Source organism: Bidens hawaiensis, unplaced genomic scaffold (assembly GCF_021521415.1).
Source record: "Bidens hawaiensis isolate Kalapana, Puna unplaced genomic scaffold, B.hawaiensis_p1.1 tig00039673_1, whole genome shotgun sequence".
Classification (NCBI taxonomy): Eukaryota; Viridiplantae; Streptophyta; class Magnoliopsida; order Asterales; family Asteraceae; genus Bidens; species Bidens hawaiensis.
In genome coordinates, this window is record NW_027496993.1 from 94,221 (window position 1) to 113,473 (window position 19,253).

At 38.6% G+C, this 19,253-nt stretch overlaps 1 protein-coding gene across 1 annotated transcript; it reads left to right on the top strand.

The window, feature by feature from the left end:
* The first annotated feature begins 2,236 nt into the window (after window positions 1-2,236).
* On the top strand, window positions 2,237-3,823 carry LOC143591449 (membrane metalloprotease ARASP, chloroplastic-like). Its single transcript, XM_077071650.1, has one exon. It carries the CDS (start codon window positions 2,383-2,385, stop codon window positions 3,697-3,699), a length of 1,317 nt encoding a protein of 438 aa, XP_076927765.1. The 5' UTR covers window positions 2,237-2,382; the 3' UTR covers window positions 3,700-3,823.
* Window positions 3,824-19,253: the final 15,430 nt, after the last annotated feature.

Genomic DNA, 19,253 nt, shown 5'->3' on the forward strand with positions numbered 1-19,253 from the left:
GCCTTGAAAGCCGTGCTCGCGCCCCTCTCGCGCCTCGGTGGTGTGGTGCTCGCGCCCCGGGGCGCGAGCGGATGGGCTCACGCGCCCAGGCTAGCGCTCCACACCCCTCAGCCTTACAGTATTTCGTTGTTAAAAGATTTATATACTTAGAGATGTTAGAGGGATATCGCAACCATTAAGCGTTGCTTTTGCATTTGATGTCCTCCGAAATGGTATTCAAAAATGCAAAGTGGACGGACATCCATCTTGCATAATACACAATCGATTTTATAAACGAAAAAACAAAACGAAATATAACATTTTGGATATTTCCAACTTTTTACCTTCTATGAGGATATCTTAGGGGTTACAACACAACTTGTGTAACTTTCTAACCAAGAACAATTTGCCAAGGTTTTTAGTTGATTGAGCTTGATACGTATTGGATGATGTACATCCCAAGATGTTTTTCTGCTTCTTCAAAGTAATTCAAATCACCCAAATTTGAATACGATTCAAAATTAAGTTAATTAATAAACCTCCCCCCCCCCCCCCGGCTCTTTCAAAAAAAAAGATTCTTGAATCCGGTTTAAAGTTCCGTCACATTCTTACACGTCAATTTGTAATGCCCCAAATAATACATTTTTATTTCCGCAAGTTAAGTAGCAATCACTTTATAACGCTATCTATCCAATATATATATCGTGCACAATCAAATCACGTATTGCCCACAACGTTACCCTTTTTACAACTCGTTGATCGACAACTTTGTGGCTTTAATTTGAGTGCCTTCATCTCGTGATTAAATTTCAACTCTAACTACTCATCAGTTAACACACATTCAATCATTTATATTGATTAAAAATCACAAAACCCATACACCTAACTTGTTAACAAATATTTCACAAAATACGATGCATCCAATATATATGCATACGTAAAATATTTTAGCGCGCACCCCTACACAAAAATCTAACAAACCATATGCACAATTTACAGCGCGCTCCACGGATAACCAATTACGCACCATAAACCGATACGAGGGGATAATTTGCGCGAACCCGCAGCATTGCACGGGCACTTCTGCTAGTATGTATAACAAGTTTTATGAGTTATGAATGTTTAATTGAACAAACTTTTGTTGTAAATATTTTTACCATGGATCATCCAAAAGAACTTTAAGGTGTGAGGAGAGTTAGTCGCCATAGCAGAATTAGAGTAGATAACGACTTGTATAAAACCAATTCGCCGGAGAAAATCAAAAAGATAGTGTTGCTTCGATAGATAAAGAGTATCATTAGTGAAGGTGCCTGGATTCCTAAGAAACAGTAGCATAGTCAAGTTCTTTAATGCAAACTGAGAGTGAAGACTACTGATAACAAATCCATATGAACTCCCAGTTTCTATTATAGCATCAACATAGATGACAACATGGATGGCCTTTTTAAATAAGTAGAAATGAGAGGACAAGTAGCGTTAGCAAACCCTTGTTGTTGTGCATGTAAACAGTCTAGGAGAAATCACCATTAAGAAAGGCATTGCTGACAAACATCTACATATTGAATATCTCAACACTGAGAGAAGGCGTTAGACAAACCTGTCGAATGGTTTTGGTTTAACCACCCAGCTAATCATTTAAGTGAACCATTTCCTTCAATTAATGAAACCTATAAGTCGGGTTATAATAATTAATCGTACCTTTTGGATTTCGTTTAATCACAAAAGTCATTTACGTTCAACAGTATTACATTACTCTAGTATTGCAACCAATTCAAACTCCAACCCACTAGGCAAACATGTAAACTGTCAAACCAAACTGCATAAATCAAAAACCATCGAAACCAGTTTAATTGATTATGCTTAAGCCATACATAAAAAAAAGCCAAATTCCAAAATCCAGGCAATGTATTCATATCAAAACCAACTCGCTTTCATCCTTCCCGTTCGTGTTTGTAGGCCTTTTTTTAGAGGGGGGTGGAACCAAGGAGGTAATTCATGATTTCTAAATTGAATAGATTTTTGATTCGATTTAGAAAGTATGAAACTATAACTATATATATATAAATAGTAAAAAGTAATACAAAAAGAACTCTGTTCTATTTTTTAGTCTATCTATACGAGGAGATAATTTGTAAAATGCTGCTAGTTTTAGACCTTTAGATTAAAAAAGAATAAACTTTGGGCTTCCATTAGAATCTATCCAACCCAAAAACAGCCCAAAATTGTAAAAAAAATGTTGACCAAGTGGAGTCAACCCAAATCCATTAAAAGTTAAGTGAGACATATCACTCACTTCCCAACCTCACACCCAAATATTTCAATTATCCAAAACACTTTAATCCCCCTTCATCTCCTTCCTCTCCACTCCCTCCATCAAACCTCAACAAAGATTCAAACCACATCATGTTAACACACCTCTCTTTGTCACCCCCATCTTCTTATTATTATTCTACCACAAGACTCCACACCCCAAAACCCAAATCACTCTTCCCATCAAACCCATCTTCAATTCCCAATTTCCTTCCAAGAAAACCATACCCACATCAAAACATCGGCCACCCATCTCATCAAAATCAAAACTTTAAGCCTTCTGCCTTATCCGGTTTCGGCTTCGGTGGGTTTGAAAGCGCCCAATCAGTACTTGAAGCTGTTTCAGTACTCACAGCAATCATAGTTGTTCATGAAAGTGGTCACTTTTTAGCTGCATACCTTCAGGGGATCCATGTAAGCAAATTCGCAGTTGGGTTCGGTCCGATTTTAGCTAAATTCAACGCGAATAACGTCGAGTATTCGTTACGGGCGTTTCCCTTAGGCGGGTTTGTGGGTTTTCCTGATAATGATCCGGATAGTGAGATTCCAGTAGATGATAAGAATTTGTTGAAAAACAGACCGATTTTCGATAGGGTTTTAGTGATTTCGGCTGGTGTGATTGCGAATATTGTTTTTGCATTTGTTATAATCTTTGCACAGATAGTGTTTGTTGGAATGCCTGTTCAAGAATCTTTTCCAGGTGTGATTGTGCCTGAGGTTCGCCCGTTTTCGGCTGCTTCACGAGACGGGCTACTTGTTGGTGATGTTATTCTTTCGGTCAACGATCTTGAATTACCCAAATCTGGGCCGAATTCGCTATCACAAGTTGTGGATGTTATAAAAAAGAGTCCTAAATCAGCTGTGTTGTTTAAGGTTAATAGGTTAGGGAAAGATTTGTTAGTAAAAGTCACTCCGGATCAGAATCTAGATGGTAGTGGTCGAATCGGTGTCCAGTTAGCCCCGAACGTTAAGATTTTGAATGAGAAACCGAAGGATGTTTTGGAAGCGTTTAGTTTCACGGGTCGTGAGTTTTGGGGATTAACGAGTAACGTTGTGGACAGTCTGAAACAAACTTTTCTTAACTTTTCACAAACTGCAAATAAGGTTGCGGGTCCGGTTGCAATCATAGCGGTCGGTGCAGAGGTTGCAAAGTCGAATATTGACGGCTTGTATCAGTTTGCAGCGATTTTGAATATTAATCTTGCGGTGATTAATATGCTTCCGTTGCCTGCTTTGGATGGCGGTTCTTTGGCTTTGATTCTTGTGGAGGCGATAAGAGGGGGGAGGAAGTTGCCTTTAGAAGTGGAGCAGGGGATAATGTCGTCTGGGATTACACTCGTGTTCGTTCTTGGACTTTTTCTTATTATTCGGGACACGTTGAACCTTGATTTCATCAAGGATTTGTTGTGATCAGGTACTGGTTTGATCTGTTGTTGTATTGTTTGTGTTGTATCTAGTTGAATGGATGTTTAATATTGTTTATGATATACATTCATAGTTGATATACAATTATTAATCCCACTGGAATTAAAGATTGAAATAGATATCTCACATACTTTAACTTGTGTTAATATTACAAATACAAGATTCATGTTTTACTGTTAATGATGTGCTGTACGACCCGAACCAACAATGCTACCAACTGCAACCACCAACACCACTGTTAGGTTTTGGAACCTACCTATTCCAACCCGAACCAAAGTCCAAAAAGGGTAAAGACGTGAAGAAATTCGGCGCACCCAAAAAAGTGGTGCCCGTCGAGGAAGAGGCGTTGGCTCGCACTTGGGTCTACATCTCAGAGGACCTGACCACGGGTAACTCACAATGCCATGTTGCCTTGTGGAGCCCGGTCATGGAGAGGTTTCACACCATTATGGATCTAGAAACGAAGCGCTCAAATTGATAAGCTCAGTTCAAAATTTCGAGAAAAGCGTACTAGTGTGTCCAAGCTTTGCGGTGTTTACAACAATAAATACAACTGTAAAATGGACAAATCGATCACGAAATCTAAAACAAGGCCCTTAAACAATACCACGAGGATCAAAGACAAGCTTTTAAACTTATATTCGTTTAGGACATTCTTCAACATAGCTCCAAGTGGGTGGTGTTGCCCGAAATACCTTCAACACATGAGCGGTTCAAAAGGGGGTACATCAGACAGCGGTTCAAAAGGGGGTACATCAGACACAACCAGCTGCACTACTAGCGGTTCAGTTACGCGTTGTTTCACGATCTCAACGAAGATACAGACAAAGCACCGAATGTACCACAATGTATGATCCAGAGGGACAAGGCAAAGGCAAAACGGGGTAAAGAATTTTCAATGACGTACGAGAAATTAGATAAAACATGTACAAGAATGTCGAAAGTAAAGAAACTCTACTTTAAAGAAAAAGTGAATGGCGGATTTAAAAGTATTAGCATTGAACACCCGACCACCTTGAATGGCCAGCTCTTGAAGGGGTCGTATAGTTTAAGGCGAGAATTCCCAAACGGCTTGAGCTATAGTTCTTTTATCTTATTTTTAGTAGTTTTTTTATACCCAACTATGTTTTAAATTAGTATTTTGTAATGTTTTTTAGTAGTTATTATTAAAACATTAAAAGTATTTTTTTTATTTTAAAAAATAAAATTGACATGGCAGTGAAAATTCACTAGAGTAAAGAACCGCAACTCAAATATGAAGACTAATGAAACTTGATATGCACTGTGAAAATTCAAGTAAAAAGTGGCCACACCCCCATGCTCTACATGCTCACAAATCACAACCTCTCAAATTGTTACTTAAAAAATAAGTTCTCATTTAGTTTCTCAAAATACTATTTAAAAATATAGGTACATATTAACGCTCTTGAGATGAAAACTAATTGATAAATTATTGAATTTGGAAAATCATAATTATGAAAATCTTATCCATTTAAATTGATAGCCTAGGATTGAAATTGATAATAGAAAATATTACGGAACATAATTTTAGACTTTGATTATTATAATTTTAGCATAACTAAGAGAAGATTGTATTTAGTTATATTTCTTTGTATTTATCTGTATTATGTTGTTATATATAATTAATCAATAATACATTATATTTTACGTGATTTTCAATATTCTACAATTCATTGCTTAACAAGATGTGTAAACTCTTCAAGTAAAAGATTCATGCATCTTTACAATTAAAAGTATAGATTCCGTTAAAATTGGGGTAAACAATTTATAAGTATAAAATTTCAACTGAAATGGGCATAAGTAGGTTGTGCATTATGCAGTAAGGGTTGTACTCTATTTTTCTTAACATGTGCATCTACGGACTACGGTTGTACAACCAGAAGCATAATCTGTACCAATTCCTTCACTTTATTGCTTTAAATTGTTGTTCCTCCTGCATTATTTGTTGTACATTTGGTTGTCATAAGAGCATTACACGTGTTGGTGATGATTCAGCTTTACACCTCGGTACGTATCTTCATTGGGTCATGCTATACATACACCAGCCCCCTGGTGTGGGAATAAGGCTATACGGCTCGTATAGGGCCTATACGAGTCGTATAGCCCTAAGTTACCTGCGTACGAACGTGTCAGTATGTCAGCTTTTTGCAGTCTATACGAGCCGTATAGATTTTCCAGCTCGTATAGCCTACGTAACTCGTCTGACCTATACGACCCGTATAGGGTCTATACGACTCTATAGACAGCATGTCAGCATGTACTTTGACCAGAGATTTTTAATTACTTTCGTGGTCTATACGAGTCGTATAGGTGGTATACGACCCGTATAGATCATGTATCAGATTTTATTTCTCAAACCATGTAAGATTTGTGTGTTGCTTTGTAAGATAGTACCAAAAGTTGTATGTCTTATTGTAACATTTGGGTATAAGCCTAAAACATGATAGATTTGTCTGATGATTTTTGATTTTCTATAGAAAGTTGTTTGACTAATTGTAATATTGGGATTTAATAATCTAGTGAATATAATATAAAGAGGTGTTTTAAGTTTATTAATTTTTATCATTCTTGTTCTTTCTTAGTCTCTTTTCTCATATTATCTAGATCATGTTTTAGTTTTTGTAAGTTTTAAACGAATGGAGTTTTTCACATCGATGTTTGACAATCATTATGAAGAAAGTAATTTTAGTGGAAATTATGGAGTTGCCGGTGATGAAAATTGTGAAGCTACCGGTGATGGAAATTATGGAGTTGCCGGTGATGAAAATTGTGATGCTACCGGTGGTGAAAATTATGAAGTTACCGATGGTGAAAATTCAAGCAACATGTCCATTTTTTCAACCAACTATATTTTCAATCGTATACATTACCTTTGCTAACAAATAATTTTCATTACAGATATTTATATCTCTTGATGAATTGAAGAACTGGGCTCAAAAAATAGGCCGGGATAACGGTGTCGTCGTAGTCACCGAACGAACCAAGAACAACGTCGCGAGGATTTTTGTACAAAATATTCCTTATGTGTGATCGCGGTGGAGTATACAAGTCAACCGCGAAAGTTAGACGTTCGGGTACAAGAAAAACTAATTGCCCGTTTGTTCAGCGCCTATGTCACGACCCTTGCTATGGGGCTCGATTGTTTTCATAATCGAATCTAGCGTTCTATGACAGAAAAATACGGGCAGAATCTGATCGGTAAGCAGACATGTGGGCTGATGAAGATCACTATAAAGGTTGGGAGGCAGACTCGTTTCATTGCGGTGCGAGAGCCACAACCACAACCAGAGCCAGATGCAGAGCCAGAGCTAGAGCTAGAGCCAGAGCTCGAACACTCGACGCCACGCCATCATGTGATTAGACCAGTGCCGTCGATCCCAGTACATGTGGATGATACGTTACATGAGCTTGTTGCTACCACTCGCCGTATAAATGCTAGGGTCGCATGGATGATGGATTGGATGATTAAGCAGGCGAGGGAGGAGGGTCGTACAGTTCCATCACAGTCGGGCATACATGTTTCACCGCTGCCAGAGGCACATGAGGCCCCACCACAGTAGTCGTTATTTTATCATAGGGTGTTTAGATGTTGATGTATTTTGAACTTTGACGGGTGGTCCATTGGACAACCCTTAAGTGATATAAGACCGTTAATAACCATGCATACAATCGGTTTATTTTGTGGAATTAGTTGACTATGATTACTCATATAATTGCAGGTAGGAGAAGATAGAGAATGTAATTACGAGAACGTGGGCGAAAACAGTGAAGAAAACGGAGTTGAAATGAGAAAGTTATGACGAAAACAAGAAGGCCTTGTTAAAGGCCACCGTAGCTTACGGTGGGATCTGAAGAAAATGACACCGTATGGCAGTTTTAAGCCACCGTAGGCTTTTTAGAAGCCACCGTAAGCCACGGTGGCCACCGTAGCTTACGGTGGGACTGACGCTGAAACTTGTAACAACCTTATAAATTCGTTTTAGGGTTGGCTTTTGGCATCCCAATCATTATCTTTCATCTAAGGACGACCTAAGGGCGATTTGGAGGTGCCATAGCTTAATTTTGAGTGTGGTTATCATTAGAAACTCTATTTTGATTCGTATGCAAACTATAATCGAAGGGATAACGAACCGAATCATGCTCGGCTAAACTCCTTCGTGTTTTCCCTCGGATTGTAAGGTTTATTATGTTTGTTTGGTTGATTGTTTAGACAATTTCTGAGATAATATTTGATCTTATTGATTTCGTTATTGTGGTGTTTGTGTATTGATTGATAGATTAAACTTTATCGATTTTGTGTTCTAAACCGTCAGTTCTTGGTTTTGTAAGTAATCAAGATTAATCGGGAGGGATTTAGGGTTGGATAAACTAATTGGTTTTTGAGTGATCACCTTGCGTTGTATAATCCAAGTACTTGATCCTCAACTATCGCAATCGTTTACATAAACACGAACTTTGTCTATTGTTCATCTCAGTTAAACATCAACTGTAACAATCATGGAAACCTGAAACCGAGGGAAGACATATTTTCTCATATTGATTAAAACTTGTTTATGTGCTTTAGTTCTTTTTGTTTAAAAACCAAACAACCAAATCTTTGAATTTATTTTCTGCACTTAGATTAATATAGTTTAATTATAAAGCTACTTAATAACGCACTTTCCACAAACTCCCTGTGTTCGATACCCGCTTACTGCTATCTAATTAGTTGTATTCGGTTTATTTTTGAGTGAGTCTTCGACCTCACGTCAAATTTTGGCGCCGCTGCCGGGGAGTAGTGCTCAACGTGTGTTAGCTTTAGTAGTTTTTTGTGTTATTTTCGGGTTTACGCTGGTTGTGTTAGTGTGCAGGTACCTACAGGTGTATGCATACTAGAGGTTCTAACAGGTCATCACCGCTAGTAATCGATCCCGAGATTGACAGAACACTTCGAAGAAACCGAGTTTTACTTAGGGAGAATAAGCTTCTTGGTTCTCCAACCGCATCAAACAACATGGATTCACCAGTTCCCACTTCAGGTCAAACAAACCCGACTACACCTCTACTGATCACTACTACAACATCAAGTGATCAACCACCACTCACAACCAAACCAATCACTGCTCAATACACCTATGCAACATCATCCACATTGCCACCTATTACCAACCTTTTTCCTACTTTTGGATCATCATCATCCCAACAACATCAACAGCCAACCTTTCAACAAGCACAATCAAGTTACCAATATCAACCTCAACCTTTTATGCAGCATTCAAGATCACAAGGTGACGGTTATGGGTATGGGTTTGATAGTGAATTTGAGGGGTATGAAGTGGAAGGTTACTACATGGGAGGTGATGGAAGCAAAAGGGTAAATTCGGGAACTTTTGGCTATGGTCAATGGCATCAACCGGAACCGTTGCAAGAGGTTAATCGACAACAACCACCGGCGGTTGTTCAACAACAAGCTCAACCACTGGTTCAACAACAAGTTCAACAACCACCGGTTGTCGTTAATCAAGTTCATTCGCCACCGGTTATTCAACAACCGCAAGGGCAACCTCAAGATCAACAATTCCAACCACAAATGCCCCAACCACAGTTTCAACAACAATATGCGCAGCCAAGGCCCGTTTATAGGAAAATGGGTCAACCAAGAGTACCAATGGGGGTACCAAGAAGGCATGCAAGTGTAAGGCCCCGTTACCGGTAGCCCTACTTTCGTGTTGGATTTACTCATAAACACAGTTCTAAATATCAGAGTTAATTAAAACATTTACGCGGAATATAAAACTTTCATAAAACTTTACATAATTCATAACTTGTCTCAAAACATCCTTTGTCTTTCAACATTAAAGCATTAAAATTAAAACATCATAAGTCTTCAGATGCCAGATTCTTGCTCAGTGCCATGTGTCTCCTCAAGCGAGCTGCCTCATCCTACTCACCTGCGTGCATACTAAAAGTCAGCTACGCTGAGTGAGTTCTAGTTAATCACATAATCATACAATACATTCTTACGCTTCATACTTAATCTCTTAACTTTCTTTCATATACACCTAAGTGCTTTTACTTTCATTTTTACTTTCATACTTTCTTTACATTCATAATCATACGTTCATTTTTACCTTCATGCTTTCCTTACATACAAAATCATACTTTTTAAAGAGCCTTTCGCCCTATAACCTCACAGATATTATAAGGGTCTGGTCCCTAGTTTTCGAATATTAGAAGGGTTCGATTCCCTAACATCACAGATATTATAAGGGTCTGGTCCCTATCATCACAGATATTATAAGGGTCTGGTCCCTAGTTTTCGAATATTAGAAGGGTTCGATTCCCTAACATCACAGATATTATAAGGGTCTGGTCCCTATCATCACAGATATTATAAGGGTCTGGTCCCTAGTTTTCGAATATTAGAAGGGTTCGATTCCCTGACATCACAGATATTATAAGGGTCTGGTCCCTATCATCACAGATATTATAAGGGTCTGGTCCCTAGTTTTCGAATATTAGAAGGGTTCGATTCCCTAACATCACAGATATTATAAGGGTCTGGTCCCTATCATCACAGATATTATAAGGGTCTGGTCCCTAGTTTTCGAATATTAGAAGGGTTCGATTCTCTCTTCGTTACCATACAACCATACATCATACCTCGAGTATTAGTAGGGCTCGGTACCCTTTTCGTAACCATACAACCATACATCATACCTCGAGTATTATTAGGGCTCGGTACCCTTTTCGTAACCATACATTATCATTTCTTTCTTCTATTATCTCTATCATGTTCATACACATAAACATACATAACATACTTACCTTATACATAGCGTTACAACCTGACAGTACGTGCAATATCCGAAGATCGTTCACGTACTATCAAGCAATCATTCATACATTTCACATTATCCACATAAGGCATACACTTATCTCTTAGGATAAGTGTATTAACAAACATATTGAGTATGCACACAGCCCCGAAAACGTAACACATAAATGGGGCTAGAAACTCACCTGAACACGGTTACGTTCTCCGTTGATCGTAATCCCTTTCTTCAGTTGTGCACGGCTGACTGTATAACAAGTATACATATCAATTTAACTATCACTACTTATAACATCTTTCTAGTCTTAATTACTACCCACAACGAACGGGGGTCCGGGGGCAGCGCCCCTGGCAGCGGGGTCTAGGGGTGGCAGCCCCTAGCAGGGTCCAAGGGGCAGAGCCCCTGGCTGGGGTCGAGCTTCCAGGTCAGCTTGGAAAAATTTTATTTCCATTAACTGTCTTAACACATTTTTCATTAGATTTTTAATTTATTTTCTAATCGAACTTGACTTTAGGCGAAGTTAACCTTAGGCGAACTTAGCTTTAGGCGAAGTTACCAGCTAGGCGAACTTAGCTTTACAGCGAAGTTGCCATCAGGCGAACTTGGCTTCAGGCGAAGTTGTCATCAGGCGAACTTGGCCTCAGGCGAAGTTACCAGTTAGGCGAACTTAGCTTTACAGCGAAGTTGCCATCAGGCGAACTTAGCTTGCAGGCGAAGTTCATCAGGCGAACTTAGCTTGCAGGCGAAGTTCGTCGCTTTGAAGGCGAAGTTGCCCAGATAAAGGCGAAGTTGCCCAGACAGCCGCTGTTTTAGTTTCTGATCGGCCTTTCGAGCGATTTTAACACCCTTGCTATGGTTCAATATCACCCACTACGCTACCCGACCATTTTTGGTCGTTTATACACTAAAAAGCTTGGATCTTTAAACTTCAAAGATCAAGAATCATACCTTTTTGGGCTTGTTTGGATCTCGTTTACTTGCTTATCACCACTAATCGCTCTCTCTCTCACTCGGGTCTGCCGGATCTGCCCGGATCTGCCTTCGGTCCGTCGGCGAAGTTAGTGTGGTATGTGTGTGTTTTTGGAGTGTTAGGGAGTTTGGTGAAAAATGAAGATATTTTGGGATTTTGGGGGTATTTATATCACTGAAATCCCATTCTCATTTAACCACTCTCAATTAATCCAAGTCCAAGACCCGCTCCTTACCCGATATTAATTAATTACGCGAAATCACTAAACATAACTTCCTTTACTCATCATTAAAATTTTAGGATGTTACAGCAAGAGAGATGGTAAGGGGAATTGAAGCCCATTTCCGACCGATAATTACCAATAATCCGTCTCCGGTGGTTATCCCTCTCAAAAATCAAGGGAGTACACTTGAAGTAAGAACAAATTTCCTTCAAAGTCTTCCGAAGTATAAAGGTCTAGCAACGGAGGAACCTTACTTCCATTTGGAGGCATATGACTCCATTTGCAACACAATTGGGGGTCAAGGTTTTACATCGGATGATGTGAAATTGGTATTGTTTCATTTTCATTGGAAGACAAGGCAAAGAGATGGTTTTACACTTTGTCTTCCGCGTCTATTTATACTTGGGCCGAAATGCAACAAAGATTTTTGGAAGAATTTTATACGGCCCAAAAGACAAACGATGCGAGAAGAATTTTGAGAACCTTCCAACAACAAACGGGGGAAATGTTTCATGAAGCATTCGAGAGGTTCAATATGATGATAAAGAATTGTCCTCATCATGGTATTGCGCTTTGGGAATTGTTAAACGCGTTTCATGAAGGGTTGAGTATGGAGGATGAGCGAGATTTGCGATCGATCACTAATGGTACATTTGGTACCAATTATGAACAAGATGATTGGCGTATTTGGAACAAATGGCGGTGACCTCAAAGAGAAAGGCCCAAACCGGACGAAGAGCAAGACCGACGATTGGTAGACCGCAAGTGCAAGCTGTGGAAGAAGGAAATGTACAAACCACTAATCAAGTCATCAATGTTTGTACAAATTGTAACGAATTGGGTCATGCAACGGAGGTATGTACGGTAGTTCAAGCACCGGTATAAGAGGTGAATGCACTTCAAGGTGGAGGTGATAGGAATTACAACATGAACTCCAACACCTACCACCCCGGGTTAAGAAATCATCCGAATTTTTGATATGGAAATCCGGCCACTCAATCTAACCTGAATTTTCAAGGAAATCAAGGCAATTATGTTCCTCGCCAACAATACAATAACCAAGGTAATTTTCATGGTGGGGAATAGTCAAGGGTTTCAAGGTCAAGGGGGTGGTGGTCAAAGTGGGTCAATGGGTCAAAGTTCGTCAAATGGGAATGAAGTTATGGACATGTTAAAGATGATGCAACAAGACATGCAAAGGAGAAATCAACTTGTTGAAGTGCGCATGCAAAAGGATGAAGTCTATGACAAAGCCATCCAATCGTTGACCACTCAAATGGGTCAACTTGCAACCGATGTAGCGAATTTGAAGAGAAACAACTCGAGTTTAAAGAAGGGGAACAACGTGCATATCAATGCGGTAAGTCTTTTACCTAATTTTGAAATTTCTAGTGTTCAAGTTGACCCAACACCACAGTTTTTTGAGGGGGTGGTGGAAGATATTAGTGATGAGATTGAAAATGTGATTAATTATGAAACAATTTTTCAATATAACTCTGAATTACAACCGAATGAAACATCTTTTTGTGAAAATTGTTCTTGTGATAAATGTTTAAATGACAAATTAACCAAAATAAGGGATGAGAGGGTTGATAATAATATTGTCCCGAGTAAACTTCAAGACCCAGGAGTGCCCCTTTTATCAATCCAAATTGGTGAATTTGAAACTAATCGGGCACTGCTAGATCTTGGAGCTTGTGTTAGTATCATGCCCGGTAGTTTATATGATCAGTATGAGTTTGGTCCGCTACAAAAAGTAAACACCACTGTGGTTTTAGCGGATCAAACCCATTCACTTCCCGAATGCTAAATAATGTGATGGTACATGTGGAGGATTTCTGTTACCCAGTTGACTTTTTAGTACTTGATTATGCTAAAAATGTAACTAACACGCAACCCACAGTCATATTGGGTAGACCCTTCCTTGCCACTTCACTTGCAGTGGTTGATTGTGCCAAGGGGACACTGGGAATAAAGTGTGGGAATCGTGATAAATGATTATTATTATTTGAAAATAATACTGACTCTTTTGTTGACAAGGAAAGCCTAGAGGCGAATTTTGTTAACAAGTGTGTATCCTTGAGCAAGGATCACACGAAAGTGGAGTGTTTTGTGTTTGACAGGTTAGTTGAAAAGAAAGAAGTTGAACATCAACAGAGTGAGAAGGCGGCAGAAAAAGGTAGCCAAGCAAAAAAGATGAAAATGAGACATCCACCTAACCTAGATCATCCATGGTGGAGGATGAGGATGTTTGGGCCTGACCCTGGTTTGCCGGAAGACTGGCAACAATTGCTTGAAAAGGAGCGTGCTTATAACGAGAAAGCTACACGGGAGTGGGCCAATCACCCACCTTGAATGTCATAAAAGTTTCAAAAAGGTGGTAATTGTACATTTTGTATATTTTAATTTTTAATTTGCATTATAATTTCTAGTTTGTTTGTTATTAGTGGTATTTTACTACCATCTTAGCAAAAACCAAGTGGGGGGAAATTCTTATGGATTTCTCTTCGACACTGTGTTGGGAACAACCCGAGTTTTTCATGGAAGGAAGTAGAGTTTTACTTTGTAGTGTCTTTGTTTTTATTTTCTCAAAACCATACATTGGGGACAATGTATCCCAAGTGTGGGGATGAGGAAAATTATGTTTAAAAAAAACATAAAAAAAATCAGAAAAATTGAAAAAATTAAAAAAAAATGCGTTTAAAGAAACCGGAAAGTGGTAAGATGGCGGGGTGAAGTTTTGGTCCCTTTTCATGGTCACAATTCCCTAAATAACACGTGCCTAGTTGTTTTAAAAAAAAGAGATTATGTAGTTTTCTAACCAAGGTTAGCATGTTTTCGGTGTAATAACTTGCATAACACATTCGTTTACACTTGAGAATTGAGAAAGTACTGGTTGGTGAGACGGGTGATATTCTCCGATAGAACTTGTAAAATTAGTGCATTTCGAGATCTTATCTTGGCATGAGTGCAAAAGTGATAGAGGCACTTAGGTTAAGCCTCGTCTGGATGAGCGAGAGTGTGGGTACTGGGGGTTGGGGCCTCATACATTGTACATATGAGGATGGTTATGTGAGGGGCGGGGGGTTGGTTCCTTTAGAAAACTTTATTGGGCCTATTCTTTTATTTGATCAACCCCGGTGTTATATTGCGAAACGATCCGACTTAATAGGTTTCTATGTAATTGTTTTAGGATTTATCAGTTAGATATGTGAAGCATTATGTTTATCATGATGGTATGTAATGTTCAAGTATTATATTAGTTCAAAAAAAAGTTTGTATTATAGTTGCAATGTTTATGTATGCATAGTTCAAAGTATTATTTATTGAGTGAAAAAAAGAAAAAAAGAAAAGAAAAAAAAGAAAAAAAAAAGAAAAGAAAAAGAGAAGTTAGTGATGTTTATAGTTGTTTATTTTATTGTTTACTTAGTTTGTTTGTAATAAGTCAGATCGGATCGCTTGAGCTACTTTCAATATTCCCTTCCATACCCTTACACTTGGCCCCATTACAACTCGTTTACAACCATCTTGATTTGTATTCATGTCAAATGCAATTACATGGGTGGAGATTTGATGATTGTACAATGATATGCGAGGAGAATTGATTAGATATGAAATGTATGGATGATCACCAAGGAAAAGTTTATGTGTAAATGTATGTTATGTATAGGTAAAAACCGAAAGCATATTAGGTTTGGTTAGAAATCTTCGGTTTAAATGCAACATCAAATGAACTAATGCACTCGATAAAAATAAGGGAATAGGGTATGACTTGGGACCTTAACTGAACCGGATTTGTGGTAAGATTGGTGGATACAAGTTGAATGTAATAGAAGATTTGTGTTGAGATGTTGCTTGAGGGCAATCAACGGGTAAGTGTGGGAATGTGACGAGTGGTCCATTGGACAACCCTTATGTGATATAAGACCGTTAATAACCATTCATACAATCGGTTTATTTTGTGGAATTAGTTGACTATGGTTACTCTTATAATGGCAGGTAGGAGAAGATAGAGGATGTAATTCCGAGAACGTGGGCAAAAACGGTGAAGAAAACGGAGTTGAAACGAGAAAGTTATGACGAAAACAAGAAGGCCTTGTTAAAGGCCACCGTAGCTTACGGTGAAGCCACCGTAGCTTACGGTGGGATCTGAAGAAAATGACACCGTATGGCAGTTTTAAGCCACCGTAGGCTTTTTAGAAGCCACCGTAAGCTACGGTGGCCACCGTAGCTTACGGTGGGACTGACGCTGAAACTTGTAACAGCCTTATAAACTCGTTTTAGGGTTGGCTTTTGGCATCCCAATCATTATCTTTCATCTAAGGACGACCTAAGGGCGATTTTGAGGTGCCATAGCTTAATTTTGAGTGTGGTAATCATTAGAAACTCTATTTTGATTCGTATGCAAACTATAATAGAAGGGATAACGAACCAAATCACGCTCGGCTAAACTCCTTCGTGTTTTCCCTCGGATTGTAAGGTTTATTATGTTTGTTTGGTTGATTGTTTAGACAATTTCTGAGATACTATTTGATCTTATTGATTTCGTTATTATGGTGTTTGTGTATTGATTGATAGACTGTTAGTTTATCGATTTTGTGTTCTAAACCGTCAGTTCTTGGTTTTGTAAGTAATCGAGATTAATCGGGAGGGATTTAGGGTTGGATAAACTAATTGGTTTTTGAGTGATCACCTTGCGTTGTATAATCCAAGTACTTGATCCTCAACTATCGCAATCGTTTACATAAACACGAACTTTGTCTATTGTTCATCTAAGTTAAACATCAACTGTAACAATCATGGAAACCTGAAACCGAGGGAAGACATATTTTCTCATATTGATTAAAACTTGTTTATGTGTTTTAGTTCTTTTTGTTTAAAAACCAAACAACCAAATCTTTGAATTTATTTTCTGCACTTAGATTAATATAGTTTAATTATAAAGCTACTTAATAACGCACTTTCCACAAACTCCCTGTGTTCGATACCCGCTTACTGCTATCTAATTAGTTGTATTTGATTTATTTTTGAGTGAGTCTTCGACCTCACGTCAAACTTGTAGTCGTTATTTTATCATCGGGTGTTTACACGTTGATGTATTTTGAACTTTATGTTTTGGACCTTATGTTTGGGATCTTTTGTTTTGGATATTATGTTTTGGTCCTTATGATTACATGTTTGTTTGGTTGCTTAGTTAATTATCGCGTATAGATTATTATAATTTTGCTTATTTATGTTTAAAAAATTTTTCTTTTACAAGCGCAATCAATTAGAGTAAAAAAAATGATGATAAAGTATTTAAATACGTTAAATAATTCGTCACCCGACAACTTCTATTTCATTTGTCATGTGTCTATAAGGCATTAAACTATAATATTATAAATTATAAAGGCTATATTTCAAAAGCTGAGTTAACACGAGCCAAATCATCTACACCAACAAATAAAACTAAAAAGTCTTTAACTCGAAACGCTCATGTTGTACGTTGGTTGTTATGTATATTTTTATTTTGTAACCAACTCGGGTGTTATTGTTAGTATTTTGTAATGAGTCAAATAGAGGCTATACGAGTCATATAGCCTATACGAGCCGTATAAGACCTATACGATACAAAAGAATAAAATCTGACACTTCTGCTTGAAAATGACTTGACTATGCACATATGCGAGTCGTATAGAGCCTATACGACTCGTATAGGCTATCCTAGTGTATGAATAACCAACATGGTGTATGTATAACCCAAGCCATCTTCATTATCATCAAGTTTCATCCTCTCTTTTGTTATTAGACCATGTGTAGTCGTAAAGCTCCACATCCAGGGGTTATGCGCCCAGTCAGAGTTATGGTTTTGTACAAAAACAGGCTGTAGTCATAACTCTCCACATCCAGGGGTTATGCGCCACGTGGCGCCCAGTCACTTTTACACTTTTTGTTTTTTTTTTTAAATTTTTAATAAGAATAATCAAATAACAATAATATTTTATTAAATAAATATTACAAGAAAAAATAAAAAAAACTATTCGTCGTTGTCGTCGTCCCCGTCCTCCTCATCGTCCTCATCGTCGTTTTTATCGTCGTCGTTGTCTTCATCCGAAAACGACGCCTAAAGGTCTTTGGGTTCTTGTATCTCGGCGTGTCGCAGAAGTAATCCGCCATCAACCGGTTGTTGGCTTCGGCACGATCTCGTTCGATATATGTTCTTGTTGAAACGGGGGGTGGAGAGCTAATCGCACCCGTAACGGAACTCATATACTGTGTCGCGAGCATAATCGCACTCGTAACCGCCCGTTCCTCCTCCACGACCTCGGCTTGTTCGTCGGGCCCGAAAAACTGTTTATATATAGATGGAGGATCCATATATAGTGAATTTGGTGTAAAGGAATTTTTATAGAGTTGAAAGAGAATTTTTATAAATTTAATGAGGTTTGATTGGGGATGAAATGGTTTAATATATATAGGAAATAATTTATTTTTTTTTAATTTTCCAACGGTCATTTTTGCAACGGTCACCTTGGATTTTGTGCCATTCTCAGCGTTGTATATACAACGCTTGCAAATTTAACTTCAACATAACGCGGGGGGCGGTGTACCCCCGCGTTTTCATCCTTCACACTACACATAACGCACCAATTACGGGTGGTCTTATACCTCTCTCTCTCTCTCTCTCTCTCTCTCTCCATATCCATACTTCTACATCAACGACCGTTGATCTACAGCCACCACCATCGTCTTCAATGGCCAGTGATTTAGTTGGAGATTTCCGGCGAGACTTACGGTAAGTTTTCTCTATTTCATCGGTCGATTTATGGCAGCGGTGGCAGAGATACGACGGGCCATGTTTGTGACCCCGCTTCCGACAGTTACGGATCCGATTCGTTAGTTGCCGGGTTCTGTTTTGTAAACCTAGGCGATGGCGCGATGCATTGACTGTTGTCGGTTTCCATCTTGGAACCCTAGGCGACGGCGTGGCGGATACCGGTGACTGTTGGTTGTATGTGGATGTGGCGAAATTGTGGAATTTTATTTGTTTAACCAATTTCTTCACTATGAGGTATGAATTTTTTGTTACTGATCGTTTGTATTTTATCGATAGCTTTATCTCTATTGTTTGAGAGATCACCGGGCTATGTTGTGCCTCTTTTGTGGCTCCGATTTCGTCGGTTATGGCCCTGATTCGTTTATTATTGTTGGGTACGATTCGGCTGCCATGCCTCCGGTTCTTTTGTTGCCGGGTTCGAATTAGTAGACCCTAAGCGACATGATGTTGTTACTGTTGTCGGGTTTCATTTTGAAACCCTAGAAGGTGATGTTACTATGGTGTCTGTATAATTATGTAAAACGTGAAACAAGTAGTCTGATGTTCATATTTGTTTGATTAATCATGTCAAAGCCAAGAAATCAATTTACGAGGTCTGCTACCAAAACTCATAAGGTGAGTCATCACCTGACTCACCTCCAAGTTCTTAACTTAGAAATATGTACACTTGATAAGAAAAAAAATTTGATATGC

What these genes read in the sequence shown, in the direction of transcription:
- LOC143591449 (XM_077071650.1), top strand. Translation starts at nt 2,383, where the DNA reads ATGTTAACACACCTCTCTTTGTCACCCCCATCTTCTTATTATTATTCT.